The 20870-nt window shown below is 29.0% G+C and overlaps 1 protein-coding gene across 6 annotated transcripts in view; it reads left to right on the forward strand.

Moving 5' to 3' along the window:
• nAChRalpha6 (nicotinic acetylcholine receptor alpha6) overlaps positions 1–20870 on the forward strand; it is a 354431-nt gene that overhangs the window by 225211 nt on the left and 108350 nt on the right. For all 6 annotated transcript variants that reach the window (XM_089172143.1, XM_089172139.1, XM_089172144.1 and 3 more), the window contains exons 9-10: positions 12153–12228; positions 15528–15722. In XM_089172143.1, coding sequence (XP_089028269.1) covers positions 12153–12228; positions 15528–15722 — 271 coding nt within the window. The remainder of the gene's footprint in view (positions 1–12152; positions 12229–15527; positions 15723–20870) is intronic.

Here is a 20870-nt window from a genome sequence, read left to right on the forward strand (position 1 = left end):
AATATAATTTTCCAATTCCTTAAAAAACAAACCAACAAATATTTAACTGGACGAACAAGGAGGATGCTGGAACTATCAATTCTCGTCGAATGCTTTTTTTAAATATATAATAAAATATAATAAACAATAGAAAAAATATTAACGAGTAAAATGATTAATTATCGACAATCGAGTTTGATGTAAAATAAAAAAAAATAAAAAAAAAATAAAAAGGAACAAACTTTCCCCGAATGGCACGGATGCGAGATGCACGCGATTAGCACGAATTGATAATAAACATTTTGTCTACATATACTATATACATATAAATATATGTATATGTATATTCAATGTTTAATTATAATATATCTATCATAATTAAAAATCCTTCTACTTAGAGAAGGAACGCTAAAATGGGCTGATGTCGCTTGGCCGGTGTTTCCTTGCTTATTTCACGGGCTTATTTAAACGGAATCATCGAACGAAAGCTTTTATATTATACGCTATTATCTTTATATTTTTTACATATTAAATATTATACTTATATTTATATATTATTATATAATATAGAAACATACACATACATTATATATTTATTATTACAAAATTAAATTTCCAAATCTTTATGTGGAATAAAATCTAAACGAGCAACGAGTCGAGTCTTTTTAAAATATTCAAAACATTAAATTAAAAACAACGTAAAGAAAAACAAAAAAAAAAATACCAAAAAAGAAGAAGAAGAAGAAGAATAATATGAAACGTAAGGAATTTAAAATATGAATGGTGGTGGAACTGAAATGAAAATAAAAGTACAAAGAAAAGAATGAAAATACTTTTAACGTAGTTTTGTAGTCAAAGAATCGTGTTGTTAGGTCAAAACCACCCCCAACCCCCCCGACTGTCGTGTTTCTCCCCCCAATAAACCCCCCCTATTTTCTCTAGTAAACTATAATTATATATATTTAAATAAATATACGTCGGAAGGAGGTGCAGGATATCCGAGACACAGACTCCAATATTATATACTTATACATGCTTCACACACATAATACATCGACCAGTCAAAGCAGGGACCACGTGATTATGTCTGAGCTGGGATTGCGACTTAGCATGGAATAACAAGTCCACGACGTTCTACTATCGACTCTGCAACCGATCCTTAACTTTATCTCACACAAAACACACTATTCACAAACACTGTATATATCTCTCTATCTCTTTCTCTGTATCAATCTGTCTCTATTTTTTTAAATTCTGTTTCTTTTATTGCTCTTTTTTTGGTTGTCTCTCGTTTCTTTTTTCTTTGATGAAAAATACATCCTGTATACTTTTAGTATACTAAAGATATACTATAGTAAAGAACTATACTGTATATTTTTAGTATATTTTACTTTAGTATACTTTTATTTCAAATTCAAAAACTCTAACAACTATACCGTATACTTTTAATATACTTTTAGTATACAGTATAGTTTCTAGAATTTTTGAATTTTTATTTATTATTTATATGATTTTATTATTTTTTGTTTATATTACTTTTTCTTGTTTTTATTTATTTATTTTATTTTTTTTATGTCGAGTGAACGATTTTTCTTTCTCATATTATTCTGTATTTTTTTTTTATTTTGGTTTATTTCCTTTCGTTTTTCTGTAGTTAGTTTTCTTCCTGTCGACCCGTTAGAGCGACATTAGTTCGCTTTAACGAGCCGAACTATTTTTATTTTACCAACGATTTCGATACGTACGAATGTGTGTGTGTATCTGTGTGTCTTTTTACTTTATTTCATCTATCTGTCTTTGTCTCCTTATGTTTTTTTTTCTGTTTTTGTTTTGTTTTGTTATTAGACAAAATGGTTGAAGCGACGTTTTTATATCAATCTGAAATTCACTAGAATTTTCACTAGAAAAAAAATAACAAACTAAATCGAACAAAATTGACAACTATCATAAATCCATAAAATATTGTCAAGAAAATAATTTTAAAATCTGTTAATTATTATTTTACCTACAGTTATTTAAAGAAAAGTAAAAGAAAAAAAATGTATCGAATTTTTTTCCCTCCCTTAAATAATAACTACCCTTTAACATTACCTTAATTAAAAAAAGTTGAGGGGAAAATATCCGAGACATTTACACCGTTCGTTTCTACCATTATAAATGTAAACCATTAAAAACCATCTAACCAATTTCCAATCATTCATTTAAAAACCATAACCCCTATGTATATAATCCTTCTCCCCCTTTTACGCCCCTTACCATTATCCACCCACCTTAACCGACAAAACTCGGTTATTGAGTTTCAATCTCGGAATGTTAAGAAAAAAAAAATAAATAAATAAAACCGAGCTCGAAATTCTTATTCTACATTTTTCAATATATGTGTATGTATGCGTGAATGTGTGTGTGCGTGTGTAAGTGGGTATGTTTCTTTCTTTCTTTGATTTTTTTTCTTGAAATCTTTTTTTTCATCCCAAGTAGTCTGTCGAGATCGTTGGGAAAATCCTTTTGATATCGTCCCAGAAGCATGTCCTTCGACGATCGTACTAACGTATCGCCAAAGGATACGCTTCTTAGGATCTATCGATCCGCAAACCCTCTCAATTCCAATACTAAGTAATCCCGTCGTGGAGTCAATAGCTGAACGACGTCTCCATGCCAGCCAGATGCGACTCCTCATTCTTGAAATTCTCCGTGAATCGACTGATTCCGAATTCCTGACTTCCTAGTGAGCCTTTCTTACCCCCTTTCCACCTCACCACCTCACTTTATACCTAAGAAGCTAATTCTCTCTTGTTTAAACCCCCTAGCCTAGACCAGCTATATCTTCCATCTTTATCTATCTCTATCTATCTTTATACCTGTTTCTGTATATCTGACTCTCACTCACTCACTCACTCACTCACTCACTATCTCTCTCTCTCTCTCTCTCTCTCTCTCTTTCTTACTCATTTTCTCTTCTCTTTCTTCTCTTTCTCTTTGTCTCTCTGTTTCTATCTATTCGTTCATTACGAAATTTTAAAGATAGTACAGAGTACAAAGAATTTATTTTCAAGATACTACGATCTTTCGTCAAACGACGAGAATCTTGTTTTGCGTCACATTTATATAACAAAATTTACAGTTCTTTTTTTTTTTTTTTTTGGTAATATTATTTACATAGATTTATTTTTTTTTTTTTAATTTTTTAATTTGTATAGGTTTATTTCTTTCTTTCTTATTCTCTCTTTCTAACTCTCTGTCTCTTTCTATCTTTCTTTCTTTCTTACTTTCTATCTTTTACTATCGATGTTTCTAAAGTTTTATGATACATCGATCTACTTAAAAGAATTTAATTGATCATATTCTATTCATTTCTCAGGACACTGATACTTTTTTTATAAGATCATGAGATTTTAAGTTTGACATTTAATTTTGTATTAAAAAATTATTTGAGATCAAAAGTAAAAAAAATTTTCAGATTCTTCAATGAATGTTTCTACTATTACTCTTTAATATTCTTAATTATTCTTCTGTAACTGTAATTTTAATCTTTTACGAAATATCCTTTTTTTTTTCTTTGGCTTATTCAAAACTCGATAATAATTAAATTAATTAAGTATTTAAAAATATTATTATATTAAAAATATATTTGATCAAATAAAAGATTCAGTGTCTTGACGAAATGTAAACAAAAAATCATTTGCTTCAGTAATATCATAGACGCAATACATTCCATTATTTTCAAAGTAGAATATTATGTATTTTTTTTTTTTTTTTTTTTTTTTTTAGCGAAAGATCGTAAATCAATTTTTTCGATAGATAATATAAAAAAAAAAAAAGGAACAAACGGAGATTTTTAAAATGACAAGAATAAGGTGCTCGCTTGGCTACGCTTAGGCTAAGTTTGCATTCATTTCGTACACATTGGTGGAACGTTTTATAATCTATTCCATTATTATTATTATGAAAATGTAATAAAGTATTCAATGATAGGTAAAATTTAAATTTTCATAGTTTGTTATTCCATTATTATTATTATTATTATTATATTATGAAATTTCGATTCTTTCCTTAAAAAGGTTAAATTTATATTCACCATAAGAAGTAAGAGACCATAACTCGTCAATCAGTTACGCTCGCAGAAGCTCGCAAGTGGAAAAGTTTAACGGTGCGAGAAAAATCAGCCAATCAGGGAGAATGTCTTTTATACAAGTTCACCGACTCGACACGATCGTATTTTTTTAAAATATCGTCATATAAATTTCGATCGAAATTTAGGGTTCTTTTTTTTTTTTATTTATGCATAACCAAGAAAAATAATGTTCAATAAATTTATGTTTACGTTGATAATCATATTTTTATTATAACAATTAATAAATGTAATTTATAACGATTTCATATTACGTTTAATACAATTTAACTTAGAATTATATAAATGTTTATAACACAGACGAAACTAGTCCTAATTTCTATATGCTTAATGAAATCTATACGAATCAAATTATCATTTACATCATTAATGATTCATATGTGGATGATTATGTCAAACGTAAACGTGCCGTGGCATACAAATCCCAAAGTTATAGATACACATATTAATTGCGTGTTAATAAAATTGATATAGAGATAAACAACACGTTTAATAATCTCAATATCTATTTAGACGAGAAAATATGTTAAGATAAATATCAAATTGAAATTTCAAAGCGATTGATGATTATTTTAATTAACTCATTTTCATAAACATCAGTTTGATAATAATCTTTTCCTTGATAATCAACGTCAATCTATATGCAGATAGATTATATCGTACATGAATCACAAATTACTATCTCACTTTGATATTTTTAAATTAACTAGAAAAAAAAAATATAAAAAAGAAAATAAATTAATGAAAAATGTATAAAGTTATATTCTTTGTTAAATAAAAATAAAATAAAAAAAATATATATATATATAAAATAAATCAAAGTAGAACGACATATGTGAGTATTTTTTACAACCATAAGTGTTTACGATTGAAAGCGGTTAAAAGTTGAATTTTTTTTTTGCTGAGATTGAAAAGGGATAAGAAACAGAATGGGGTGTGCAAAAGGGTCCGTTTCAAATCGCTTGGAAGACGATCGAGGCACGACTAGACGTTTTGAGAAATAAGTGAGCTACCCGATACCTGTCTTTCTCACCTGTTGCACAAGTGTTACTCGCTTTTGAATGCGAACGTATTACGATGCGTCTCTCAAGACACACTTTTATTTCCTTTTTTTTTCTTTTCTTACAATCCCTACTTATATTTTCTTTTTTTCTTTCATTTCTTTTTCTTTTCGTTTCTTCAAACGATTTCTTTGCAATTTTTCTTGCAATCTTATGTTTGGTTTTTTATTTTTAAAAATTCACTGTCATAGAGAATTGGCACTTTTCTTTTTTTTAGATTAAAATTGATTCGAAATTTTTCAATAGGTTTTTTAAAGTCATTGTTTTTTATTATATCGTTAAATTCTATTATAATAAACCTTTGTGTATAAATTGTGATAATATTTTTGAATTCGAATGCGAGAATTTTGATAAGTTTTACGTAGTTGATTGGTGCAAAAGTTTTAATGAGTAGAAAGAATAAAAAGTTACTGTCTTAATCACTCATCAATGTCTCCAGAAGTTACTAGATAAATACAAAAATTAATCGATATATTCATTCTATTCGAAAACGCAGATGTTTTATTTTTGTTTTGTTTTATTAATCTATTGTAATTAAATTAAATTAAATTAAATTAATTAAATTAAAAGTAGTAATCTATTATCTATTAATTTTATTAATCTATAATAATTTTTTAATAATAATTATAGTAATAGTACTAGAAGAAAAAAATAATTTAATACTGAAAAAAAAAGAAATAATAATTTTAATTTTCAATAAAAAAAGAAAAGTTATCCTCCTTTACTTTTCCACTTGCGATAAAATTGTTCAAACGTTAGAAAAAAACAAAAATGTCTATCAAACATTTTATATGACTACATTTAATGTTATAAATAAACAAAAATAAATAAAAACAAAAGAAGAAATATATAACGAAGCCGCTATTGAGTACGAGATGGATGCATATTTATTGTTCGGATGCATTCTTACTTGCGTGCCCCTCGGCGTATTATTATGACGTCACACATTGTTCTAATATTTAAGAACAATTTAGTGAAATTGTCTAATGGTGGGGATTACACAATGCGCACGAAAACAGGGCACTCGTGTAAGATGATTAATTACCGATAAATTTTTATCGGTTTTGTTGTTTTTTTTTTTTCACGATTATTAATTCAAATTGAATATTACGAACTTTTCTGATTTTTTTTTCGAGGAAAGTTCGACAATTATTAAAATTGTTCGATAGTGTTGAGTGTCTCGCTTCCGGTACGATCGATTAGTCTCGAAATTTTTCATAATAATTTAATGAAATTATTTTATTATTTTGATATTAAACGACTCTTACGCGAATTAAATTAAAAACAAAAAATATATTATTTATAATTAATTTTATATATATACGTATGTATTTAATTAATTATAAATAATTTGTTGATTTATCTCGAGACAAGGATACGTAACGAAAGAGAGAATGCTCGTTTTGTTTTTTTCCTTAAGCACAATGCGAGTCGGACGAAAATGTTTAAACAAAAAAATATTCAATAATATTTATGTTAAACAAAATATCGCGATTAATTAATAATTATCGAGAGCACGGTTGAGAATGCACACAACTTTCATTATATTTATAATTTTAAAATAATAAAAATAATTTTTTTGGAAAATATATTTGTTATTAAAGAAACGCGCATTTATTTTTATATTTTTCTATGTACAGTATTATTATAGTTATTCCCATGATCGCGTTTACTTACGAATGATTGATCGAATCGCTCGTTTATCTTCCTCGATCACTGTTCACCTTCTCACTTTCTATTTATTTCATTTTAATGTAACATATTTTCATCTTCTTGAAAATTGTCTACTTTTTGTTTTTTTATCATACTGATAAATCGATATCATTCGTCAAAAATTATATTACTTTTTTTCCTACCTGCTGTTTATTCAACTATATCGTTCGTTTCAAATCCGTTCGAAAGAAAAAATCGGATTCTTTCCGAATTATAAAAATAAAACAGATCAAAATAACAAGACAACACTTTTTGTCTCATTTTATCTTCTTCCATTTTGAACAAACAATAATTGAAACGAGATTTTAATTTAAATTCACGGTTATAAAAACAAAATAAATAAATAAAAAATAAGAAAACATTTCATCTCATTTTACATTTTTCTTACGGGATAAACAATAATTGAAACGAGATTTAAATTTAATTAAATTAATTTTTAATATATATTAGAAACGGTACTAAAAAAAAGAAACCTAACTAAAATTATTATTGAATTCTTGTTAATAGAAAAAAGTAATAAAATAAATAAAAAAAGTTTACAACATGAAAGAAACACTCGACAAAAAAAAAATCGTCGTAGTACGAAACTCAACCGTGTCATCCTCTTGTGCAACCCTACCACCCTTCCTCCCACTCCATACCCTAGCCCTTTTTTTTTACTCTCAGTTCAGAGCAGCCACGAGTAGAGATTTACGAGCGAAACGATCCTTCCTCCCAGTGATTCGATGATCCCAGAGCAACGTGTTCGTTCGTTGTCAACGATTGCCTATCTCTCTCTCTTTCTCTCTCACTCTAACTGCACTTTCGAGTCCCTTTTACCTCGTAAATTCGTATCAAGAGGCGGTCAAACGAATTTATTTTTCTCTTTTTTATATTTTCTCTCTCTCTCTCTCTCTCTTTTTTTTGTAATCTCTCACTCTCATTCAATATTTTTTTTCTGTCTCTCACACTCGCGTATTTCGTCTATCTTTCGTCTAAACGGGATTTGTGCAACACCCTCTCCCCAACCCCTGTCCCCTTTTTTTTGCCCCGATTCTCACTGTGCTCTCTTTCTCTCTCTCTCTCTCTCTCTTTCTCATTTTTCCCCGTCTCTATTTCGTTTGGAAATTTGACAAAAACGCAGTCCGAACGCATTGTCTTTACTCTGATTTTGTTATTTTTTACTTTATACATTTTTCTTTTTTTTTTTTTTAATAAACAAACGCCTATTGCATAATTATAACTAACCCCTAACCACGTCTCTCTGTCACTGTTCTATCTATCTAAATCTTTCTAAATTATCTATCTAATTAAACTAACTAATTAACTATCTATATCTATATCTATATCTATATCTATATCTACTGTCTCTCTTTCCCGTCTCAATCTCTACCCTTCAATTCCATGTATATATATATATATTATAATTATAATGAATTTGCTCTACTATGTTTCTCTAAATACCACCTGTTATTATATTATATATATATATATATGTGTGTGTCTATGTATTCTGAATGTCAATTATGTTCCTCTCCTGTTATTTGATTGAACAAAAATTTGTATATATAAAAAATAGAGAAAAACAAACAAACAAAAAATATTAGGAGAAACTACGCAATCATAGAAAGATAAAAAAAAGAGCATAAAATAAAATTAAAAAGTTATGAAAAAAAAAAAATAGAACAGAAAATAAAAAAGTGAAAATGTAATCATTCGAAATAGAAAATATATTTGAAAAAAAAAAAGGAAGCTAGTTACATAGGTCGTTACATTTCATATATGTGTAATTAAATGTGTAAAACAATATCGTGATACACGCGTGCGTATGTGTGTGCGTGTGTGTGTCGCATGTCCCTCGTATAATTGATTAATTATTATTGTTAGTCGGTGTACATCGGTGTACGTATTTAAATGGTCGTATTCCCTAAAATATCTGTACTTGTCCTACTACTGAAAACGTAGATGATGCATGTAATTAAACAATATAACAATATATATGTATATGTAATATATTATATATATATATAGCTACTGTTTATAAGTAGCACGTAAGAATAACTATAACTAATACGTATTTTGTACTCTTTCTGTTTTCACCTCGTTCGTTTCCTCTTTCAATCTCATTTTCTTCCTCTTTGTCGGTCTCTATCGTCACCCTTTGCATTACGAGTTAAAGGGACACACCTATTAGTCGTTCCTTTGTACATATGTACATAATATGTACATGTAGGTACTGTATATTCTCCTATCACGGTATATGTTCATGAACGAATATACATATATATATGTGTGTGTGTGTGTGTTTGGGTGGGTGCATATTTCTCTGTTGCGTGTATGTTTCTGTGTATACGTGAGAGCAGCTGTGCATATTTGCTATTCGCACGAACCTCCCTAGTCCCTATTTTCAATGTTCCCTTACGTATATACATATATACACACGTACAGATATAAACACGCACATTACATACATATATATGTACTTACTTATATATATACATAAGATACTAACCTATCTCTTCCTTCTATCTCTCTTGCACTGTACATTATCGTTTACCGTTCCAACTCTCAAGTACGATCCGAGATACTCGCCAAACTACTCACGAATTCCTTTGAAAGATTTCCTTTTGCAAAAGGGATAGTACCGTCCTACCATACTTCGAGAATTTATTTCATTGATAACGAGAAGAAATGAATTTAAAAAAATAGAAAAAATATTATTATTAAAAGAATTAATTAAATAAATCATTACACCACCCTCTAACTATATCACCCACCCTCATTTATTTATTGACGGCGAGACTCGTCTCGTGTCGTTGCATTTAAAAAAAAATAAAAAACAAATCTTGGATACTTGTTTGAACAGATAAACACCCATCACATATATCTATCTACCCCCATCTTCTATATAAAAAAAAAAATGATGATATAAATATTCAAAGATTTTTTTGTTAAGCAATGAGCAATGGTTCTGTGATAAACAAAACTTTGTTCGAACTAAAATGATGACGAAAATGGCTTGTCGAATGGTATTCAAACGTAATTCTTCGTTTTTCAAATATAATAAATTACACACACGCTTCGTATATATGTTTGTTTGTTTGTGTATGTGTATATATATATTTATTCAACGAGATTTATTGTTATATCTCGATAGATCCGATCATAGAAAAGTACGAGTCGATCGTATACAATTGAAAGGTACATTTTCCATCATAGTTTAGTGAAATTTCATACAAATTTATGTCCTGTTTGAACTAGGAACAAATGTATTTAGTTAGTTGTAATAAAGTAGTACAATCGTATGAATATTAAATCGTAACGTTTAATTTACAATGTCAAATACGATAAATATTTTACGTAATAGTATTTAATTCAAATGTAACTTATATAATAAAATGTAAATTAATCATTCATGTTTATTACGTACGAGAACACATGTGTGTATCAACGTTTCAAGATTAAATCAAATAAAAAAAAAAAATGATTTTTAATAAATCAAATATTACTTATGGTATTAAATCAATTGTTTTCAATCAATCTCATTAATGTCATTGAATCGATAAAACCGAAAGCAAAGGAAGTCTAGTTTGTTAGTTTAAACTATGCATTAAACCCCATGAAGTTGTTAAATAACGAGTCAACGTATACACACACTTCACCCATCCCCTTATGTTTTAATCAAAGCCACATTCTATTTAGTCTATCGTTAACTTCAATAAAATTGCCAGCAGACTTGAAATGAGAGTTTGATGTTAATCAAATGAATGTTTCATGAGTCAAAACGGATGCGATTTAGTTCAACTAGAATTATTTAACGTCAAAACATATCAAATAATTCGCTGGTAGCAATTGTTAAAGACACTTTTGATAATATGCTAATAACTAAGTTAGTTAGGGAAGGTGAACAAAAAAAAACGAAACGTAGTTGAGGGGGGTTAGGGGGTTAAAAGTTAGACTCGTTAGAATCTACGTACGTACAAACACATTCCATTTGACTACTGATCAAAGAGCAACAGATACTATACTATACTAGAATTCAAACGGAACGATCTTTTCAACGATGCTACTACTGCAACTGCAAAAAAAAAAGTAATCCAAAAAAATACAGAGAAAGAGAACAGAGTTTTTTTTCTATTCTCCGACTCGATTCAGTCACTCGTATATCACCTTTTAAGCTTTGATGCCGTTTAAATTTACAATCTCGTTGCACACCTGTATGTCACATGAAAAAATTCCATTAGAATGGTACCCTTCGAATGTTCAAAGAAAGTTGCTTTGGTCAATGTCAAAGAAAAAGAAAAATATATTCACGATGTTATTCTCAGTAACTCAGAATATTTTGTTTCACGTAAAGAAAATGAAAAAACGTTGAACTTATTTTAAGTAATTTGAAAAAAAAAAAAAATAAATAAAAATATATGAAAGAACCGTGTGTGTCACACGTTTGAATTTCACCGACGAGCCCATAACTTTTCACCCGTTCAATTGCTCCTTTTCAAAAGAAGAACAAAAAAAAACCTTGTACACGTTTAATTATACACACTTACACGTACTACACATACATTTTCTTACAAACATACTTCTTTACACGCATATTACATAAATGCAAGCTGCACGAAACTTTTCTTTCTAGTTTAGCATGTTTTAAATCGAGTAAAAAATGTTTAAGGGGCAGAGAGTATAACACAGAAGCCCACTTTTATTTCACTTTTTACGACCAAACGAGAAAACACTCTCTTCTCGCTCTTATTTTTTGTTTTGGAAAGAAACGAATTTAAGTTGCAATCGAATTAAAAAATCAATAGATTCGAGGAAACCGTCGTAAAACGGCATCCTACTGGCCGATAGGGTATTTTTCCCTTTTTTTTTTTGGTTTTTTACCAGCTTTCAATTCTTTAACTCAAGATTCGACTTACCAACTGCTGCAAAAAGCCAGTAAAAAAAAAACGATTTTACCTTTTGGTCATCGACGATTGCTCCTGAAACTTTTACTGATTTAATTTCATTTCTTTTCTTTCTTCCAAAGAAAGATAAAAAAAAAAAAATAATAAAAAGAACGGAAGTATCTCGTTCATATTTTTTTATCTTTTTTATACGCATGTCTTTTAGATAGTAATTAGAATTTTTTATTTGTAAATATGTGAATATATTATGCATCATTTATCGCATGCGAGGGCACGTATGATATATTATGTGTAATGATAGAAATTTCCTAATATAAACTAAACGGTACGTTAAAATAATATCATTGGTACACGCTCGTTTTAATCAAACTTTGACCTTGATAGCTCGATCTGGTCCTCGAGTCAGAGAAGGGAGGTGACTTGTCCGATTTCATCATGAACGGGGAATGGTACCTCATCGGTGAGTTTCACTGGAGTTCAAAGTTTGCCGTGAGTTGAAATCACCGAATTGCAGACATTTTCCTCTATTACAGCGTGTATAATAAACCTGCGTATTTACAAACAAACAAAAAAAAAATTAAAAAAACCGAGTATCGAAGACAAATCCAAAGGAAACTCTGATCTACACAAATACATTTATATAATTTAATAATAATTATAATAATTATAATAATAACGACAGGAATAGCATAAAAATCAAAATTTGTGTCTATTTAAAAATATTTCATATTTAATAATAATAATAATAATAATAATAAAAATAAAATTTGTTATTATATTATTTATTATTTCTACAATATTGATGATAATTAAAAAGGGGTAATAGCATAAAAATAAAAAGCATAAAAATCAAAATTTGTCCCATTTGAAAATACGTCATAATTAATAATAATAATAATTATTATTATAATAATACAAATTTGTTATTATATTATTTATTATTTTTACAATATTGACAATGATTTAAAAGGGGCTAATAAATGTTCTCTTTCATATTCTTTATCTCTCTTTCTCTCACTCTTGCTCGTATTAATTCGTTAAACTCGAGTGACATCGAGATGAGAGAGAGAAAGAGAGGAATGGCAGGATGAGGTGAGCTTATTAACGTTGAGGTCAACGTAGCGTCGATATTGGCGCAAGAATCGATTGTGAGAGTGGTCGTTGGAAAGGGTGGGTTGGGGGTGGGGGCTCGGTGGCTTTCTGACGGAAGCATATACCGCGGAAGCAGCCCTCCTTTCCCTTTGTACGTCGAGATCAAAGCCCCTTGTCTCTCTTCCCTTCATTTACCCTCCTTCCATACTCTCCACACTCTCTATATATGTCCTCCCCCCTACTACCCCTCTCTCGCGTTCTTCCCTTGCCCCATTATCTATCTAGCATTCGTACGTACGCATCTACCACGTTAATGCACACGGTTAATCCATGGTAATTTGCAAATCTGTTTGTCCGGTATTACCTCGAGCGTGAACGGGAAGATTGCTCGATGATTTTAGCCCGAAGGACGTCCTGTTCATATCCCGAATATATATATATATATCTTAAAAGGGTCAAATTTCCATAAGCTTAATGGTTACAAAGCATATACCTACTTTATCCTCTGTGTAATATTTATATCGTTTCACTTTGCTAATAACAATAGCGTATCTTCTTGTGTCACTGGTATATAATAAATAATTAAGTATAGATAAGTCGCACATACATACATACATACATACATACGCATATGCATATAGAAAAAGTTAGTTTGGAGTTAACATTTGAACGAGTGATTAATTTAAAAAGATTTAACTTTTGATCATAGTTTTTTTTTTCATACATGGAACACGTATATGTATATCTATGTATGTGTATATTCTAAACACATTGACAGACGGCTTTTCGATCTGTCACCAGCAGAATATATCCCTAGTCCACTCTTCGAACTCTGTCAACGGTTGGACATCCTTGACCGAAGAGTCGAGTCGGCTTACATCAACGTCCTTGACGTTTAATTAAAATCGAAGTTAAAATTCTCGCCCATTGCCATCTATAACAATCGATCCAGTTTCGATCCATGGGAGGTGGGAGGGTGTAGGGGAATCGATTAAAGTTTCTTTCTATCATTTTTGATTGATTTATTTATTTATTTCTGTACTAATTCTGTTTTTGATTTTTTGTATTTTTTACTTTTAGTTCATCGTGTTCCTTCAAAATTCAAAAATGTCAATCGTGAATTGGTAAAAAGATTAGGGAAGTTTTGAATCGAATCCATATCTACCATACGTGTATAGTAAATCGAAGGTTGCGACACAATGGCCTTCTTCGTCGTCGTATTTTTCCCCCTTAGATTTTTGCCAGAGTTTTTTTCCTTATCAACCCTTAAGTCACTTCGAGATCGTTGATATCCATTGAATAGAAAACCAAAAGAATTTATGAGCCTTCTTGATGGTGTTCAACCAAGACGATAGCCAACCCTTTCAAAATGTGATTTTTTTTTCAACGTACAATAGATACCCATATAGATTTAACAAAATATTCGTATTGTTGATATCTTTATTTATAATCTTATTGTTTTTTATTTAATTATATTTTGTTTAATATTTGAAATCAAATTTTAATGTCAGTTAAAAAATGATGAATATTTGTAACAAAATTTCTATTTTGCAACTATACTAAATTAAATTTGAATCATTCATTTAACATATTAACAATATATTTTTATTCTTATTTTATTAAAAAATTAATTTAAAAAAAAATAATAAATAGCAAATAAATGTATTTTCTTATTCCCTTGATTCAAGTCAATAACCTTTTTTTTTTCCTACATTTACAACCGAGATTGAACGTGGTAAAAGAGGATGAGGAAAAAAATAAAAAAAAAAAAAAAATAAAGAAAAAACAAGAAAGGAAAAGATGAAAAACGACATCGAAAAAGTTGTAGGATACTCTGAAATAGAACATTCGTTTAGATAAAATGTCCTCGTTTCGATCGAAATTCCCCGATGGTGTAATATTCCTCAACGCGAATGGATACCTATAACCAAGGGAAATAGAGACAAGGGCCTTTACCTTTCGACGTGAGAGGGAAAGAAGATGATCTTTCGTATCGAATAAATCGAACTAACGTACTATTCAAAACGTATCTACGTACATTTTGAAATCCTACGAATGTGACTGCTACCATTATTTCTATGTACATTTTATTTTTTTAATCTTTCGCGAATACCTTCCTGTCATTCAATCTCAATAAAAGAAAGAGAGCAAATAATGAAAAAAAAATAAAAACATATTTATATACATATATGTATACATATATATATGACACGATAAGTTAGTAGTAGTAGTAGTAGTTGCAACAGCTAAAGGAGAAATGACTTTTGGTGGTATTTACTTAACAGCGTTGAGGTTATGTTTTAGATCGAGTTTACGTTTAATTTCATGAGTCTCAACGGTCTGCGATCTCGGTCTCCCGTGCCACTCAGCAATTCCAATTGCATAATAATTATTCCCCTTGCGAGACTAGCAGGGTAATACGAGTAGTATAATAATATATATAACCTATATATATTATATATGTATAATTAAAATATATAAAAATTAATGGAAGGGGAACTTTGATGATCACACTATTTTAAAATACAAACAAAAATATATTTTATTAGAAGCAAAAAATAACACTTATTTATTTTTTCTCATAGAAATATCGATCGAAGAAAAGGAATACTTGTCGTGTTAACAAATCACGAATTATCGAAATTAAATTCAATTTACTATTTACAGGTATGCCTGGACGAAGGAATAGGATAGTGTATAAGTGTTGTCCGGAGCCGTACGTCGACGTGACGTTCACGATACAGATACGCAGGAGAACGTTATACTATTTTTTCAACCTGATCGTGCCCTGCGTCCTGATATCGAGTATGGCCCTATTGGGTTTCACATTGCCGCCCGATTCCGGAGAGAAGCTCACCTTAGGTAACGTAACTCTTAGCATGCCTTGCCTGCCGCACTTATTTATCAGCTAGATAAAATACACCTGTGTGTATGTTATTATTATTATAACTATATATATTTATTTATTTATTATTTATCCTTTTAGTTTATTCGTATATCCTATTTTTGTTTTTTGTTTTTTCAATCTCGAGAGTTCTGTCTCTAACCTAAACTACTACTACTATTATTATTATTATTATTATTATTATTATTATTATTATTATTATTATTATTATCATTATTTTTTTTTATTTTTATTAATATTATGATTATCATTCTTACTACTGCTATTACTACTACTACTGCTATAACTATTACTATTACTATTACTACTAGTACTATTCTCTACTATACTATTTACTATGTTATATGCGTCTCTCGTCGTTATGCATATATGGAGTTTGATATACACGTTGTATATTATATATATACCGGTGTATGTATTTACTTATTTACATATCCGACATTTTCGGTAACATATCCATCTCTCTCTCGTATAATACTCGTTTGTTTTCATTCATTTCGTTCGTATTTTTCGTATTTCTTTCTTTTCTCTCTCTCTCTCTCTCTCTCTCTCTCTCTCTCTCTTTCTATCTATCTTTCTATCTCTCAATCTATCTATCTCCCTCTCTCTCTCTCTCTCTCTCTCTCTCTCTCTCTATCTTTACTAATCTATATCTATCTATTTCTTTTTATCTTTCTATCTTTCTATCTCTAAACCTTAATCTTTTTCTCTCCGTACCACGGTTGACCATTCAACGTTCGTTTCGTTTCACATGATTCAAAGGATAAAATTAATGAACAGGGGATGTTTTGATTACATTTGTTTCAATTCGTGCATCTTAAATCAAAATGACCACCCCCTTAACCACCCCCCAGCTCTTTTTTTAGTTAACGTACTAATACTTTCTCTTATTTCTTTCCATTTCTTGAGAAAATGGTTCTCATAGTTCCTCTTGCGAAACGGCAACGTTTTCAAACGTACCTGTACGTGTGTATGTGTATATATATACACACACATATATATATAGGAGTAAAGTAAGAGTATTTTTCTCCGTCCGATTCCGTTCGATCACTGCTTTTGTCTTCGAAGCAAAATAATATAGAGTATGGGAATAGTAAAGTTTTTCTTATAGGAAATTGTGTTTCCTTGGGTTATCGGTGCTAGCTTGCTTTTTTCCCATATTGGTGGAAGAAAACGTGAAACGAAAATCGAGAGGAATATTTTTCTTCAATCACTATCACGACGAAATATGTATGTATGCGAAGGAAGGAAAAAGAACGCGTAGGTTGAATAAGTATAGGGTGGTACTTTGATAGATAATGATTAAAAAAAAAAAAAAAAAAAAAAAAATGGTTTAAACGTCATTTCTTGAAATTATGTCGATTTCATTTGAAAATAAAATCCATTGAGAGAATTCTTAATTATCTTTAGATTGATATATTGAAATCTTTTCGCAGTATTATAAAAAATTCGTCGAATATTATTTTTATTACGTACGATATGAAAAGTTTCATGGAAACGTTATTCTTGTTATTTTACGTAAGTTAGTTCGTTTCGTTCATTCGTAAGATCAAATAAAATAGATAAAAGTATCAAATGGTAGATAAAAGTCATTGAACGTTTCCTCAGTTAATGGGGTAAAAAAGATGAAGTTATATTATAATACTTGGAAATTAATCTTTCGTAGAAAAATGTGTGGGAGGGAAGGAACCATGATATAATTTCATTTCATTATGCACGACAACGCCTACGATCCTTTTATCTTTCTCTCCAAGGTTTCCCTTTTCCCTTTCTGTCCCTTTTTCTTGTTGTGGTCTCTCTTCACTTCTCATAAGTTGTGTGGAAACATTTTCTCATTCTCGTTGTGCTGAGAAAGAGTGAAATTTCACGAGTGAAGAGAAATAAGGGAAGATGAGTAACATTAGGGTTGCATTAGTTTAGAAAAGGGATGTGTGTTTCGTTATATATATATATATAGTATAGAAGGGAAGAATAGGATTTTTTCGGCAAGAGATAAGCTGTACGAAGAGCATTAGAGAAGAGTAAAGCAAACGCGAAACTTTGTTTACCTGGGTGAGTTTGCTCGAGTAACAGTGACATGCTAATTTATAAAGTAAATTAGTAATCCCGTTTGAAAGTGCAGTCTAATGCATTAAAACACACAAACCACGTGTACATGTTCACGTATATATACGACTAATACTACCAACTTATTACTACTATTATTAGTGTTTTACTAATACTTTCGGGGAAATGAAAAAATATTGGAATGAATTATACAACATTTATTGTATTTATATTTTTTCATAAAAGTTAATTAAAACATACTTTTCTATCGTTTTACCAACACCATGGGAAAATGAGAATTTATTTTTCCTAACTTTCCTGAAATCACGTTTAATTATGCACAGCTACATATATATATTTTGTAAAATGATGATTACAATTTTAATTTGGTTATTGAATTTATTTTTGAGTAGTTTTGTTCTTTTATTGACGTATACAAATTTAAAACTAAAAAAGACACAAAAGAAATAGAATATATAAATGATATTCATATAATATTCTTTTTTTTTTTTTTTTTAATATACAAATTTAAAACTAGAAAAGAAACAAAGAATATAAATGATATTCATATGATATTTTTTGTTTTTTCTTAAAGAATTTCTTTTGCAAATGATATGACATTGATCGAGCATAATTTACATGGGACCGAACAGTTCTCTTGGCTTATGTATCGCACCATTACGAGCGTTATGGTGGCTGCTTGAAGATCGTAATACACGAATATATTCGTCTACCATGTATATACATATATATGCGTCCCTTTATGCGTAAAATTTACCTCTATCTCATATAGACCTTCCCCTTTACCCTTTCTTTCTCTATTTCTTCTTCTTTATCTCTCTCATAAAATACCATAGTACCTATCTAAACATATAACATAGGCATAAACATGCTAACTTTATACCTACGTTTACAAACCTTTATTTAACCGAAAGATTTTTTAAGAATTACTTGAAAATGATTTGAAATGAAGAAAACAATTTAAAAAAAAAAAATGTTGAATCGTTCTACGAATTTTTGTGATGGTTTTTAACGTAGTGTATTTTAATATTTAAATAAATATTATTATTAATTACGTAATAAATAAATTTATTAATTATTTAATAAAATTTTAATTATTATTATTTAATACCTAAATAAATATTAATTTATGATCATTTTTAATGTAATTTATTTTAATACCTAAATAAATATTATTATTTAATACTTAACAAAAATAAATTTATTAATTAATATTTAATATTTAAATAAATATTGGACACGATAGAAAATAATTGAGCAAGATTTAATTAATCCAACAAAAATTTGTCTATAATTTGTTTCGTGGTTCGTTTACTCAAACAAATCTTTAAATACTTCACTACTTACTATTCTTAATTTTTCATCTTAACTTTTAATCGATCAAAATATATATACCTTCCTATATTATATCTTTAACTTTAATTTTGTTTTCAAGATATTTTTATTTTTCAAAAGAAAGAATATCGATTTTTGAATATTTTCCTCCAATGAAAAAACACGAGTTACTTGAAACATTCGAAAAGTATCTCTTTCCCTTTTTCATTTTTTTTTTCATTTGGCTTTTCTTTCTTTCTTTCTATCTTTCTATCTCAGTGTAAAAGAAAATTACGAAGTTTTACCTTACTCCTGATTTGTTCGGATGTTCTTTACGAGGGTCAATTAAATTCACGGCAATTTAAATAAACGTCGAATTCATTCTTATTAACCAGAACATCGAATGGTTTTACTTAAGTGGATTGATAACGTCAAGTTCGTTTAGCAAAGAAGAAGTTAAAGGAGATTGCGTTGAAATCAAATTCGATTTCTTTTTCCGGTACAAACTATTTCTACTTTTAGCTTTGAAGAAAAACAGCCGGAGATTTGATCTCGTTCGATGTACAATCCCATAAAGGGCACATGTATATATATATATATATCTTTATTTTCGACAACTGATCCTCTCATCTTTCTCTTCTTTCTCATTCTTCACGAAACTCTCTTCATCTTCTTGTACTTTTTCTTTTTCTTTTTGTACTTACTCGTCTTTAACCTTTAATGATCTCGTTTTGTTCGAAAAGCTTTTGATACCTAACCTCAACTCGAATTCAACCCTCTGACTTGTTTTCCTTTTCATCTTCCATCTCATCCTCTTTCGTTTTTCCATCTGACAAACTGGACTCTTTTCTTAATTATGATAGATTTATTGTGGAATTAGGTTCATCTACGTGAAACGTTTTTCTCGAGCTTGTTTTCTAGACGAACGTTTAAATCGACCATCTTTCTTTTTTTTCATTCGTTCTAGGTAAAAGTGTAAATTCCCTAGACAATCTCGTGACCTCGTTTTACGTACATCCAATTTATCGTTATACGTATTATAACAACGTGACAAGAGATATTTTCCAATTTCATTCTTTTATATTTAGTATTATAACGATCTATCTTATTTTTAATGAATACAACTACACATTTTATTTTTATTCATTTATTCTTCAACTAACACCGAATATACCTTGTCATTGTCAAATCATCCATGAATTTTTGTAATTAAATAAAAAATGATTATTACTTTTAAACAAATATGTCTGGTCAAATATAAAAAAATGAAACAAGTACAGGTTAGGTTCCTTTCAAACACCGATTCTAGCCTAAATTATTATTTATTATATGAAAGTATAGCTTGGATTTGATCAAATCTAAATTTTCAATCAATTTATATAAAACTATTTTTTTATAATTATTTTTTTATCACATTAAATATATTATGTAATATATATGTAAATCAAACTTTTAAAAATGGAAACAATTTTGAACGTGTAATAATAATAAATAAGTATTCATATTTTTACCGAGAAATTACAATTTTCCATATTGAATAACATCGTACGTGTGTATGGGTGTACCAATAAACGTTAATTTAATTAAGAATTCAAATCGATCGACCGATATCCCCAAGCGATCGAAATTGTGCAACGCAAAATTCTTCGAAAATTTTGTAAATGAAGAATAAATTCGTTTGAACAATTGAATTTTTTTTTTATTAATAATTTCAATTACCAATG

This window comes from Polistes dominula, unplaced genomic scaffold (assembly GCF_049000335.1).
Source record: "Polistes dominula isolate Pdom_NZ unplaced genomic scaffold, Pdom_raw_medaka contig_73, whole genome shotgun sequence".
In the NCBI taxonomy this organism is placed as follows: Eukaryota; Metazoa; Arthropoda; class Insecta; order Hymenoptera; family Vespidae; genus Polistes; species Polistes dominula.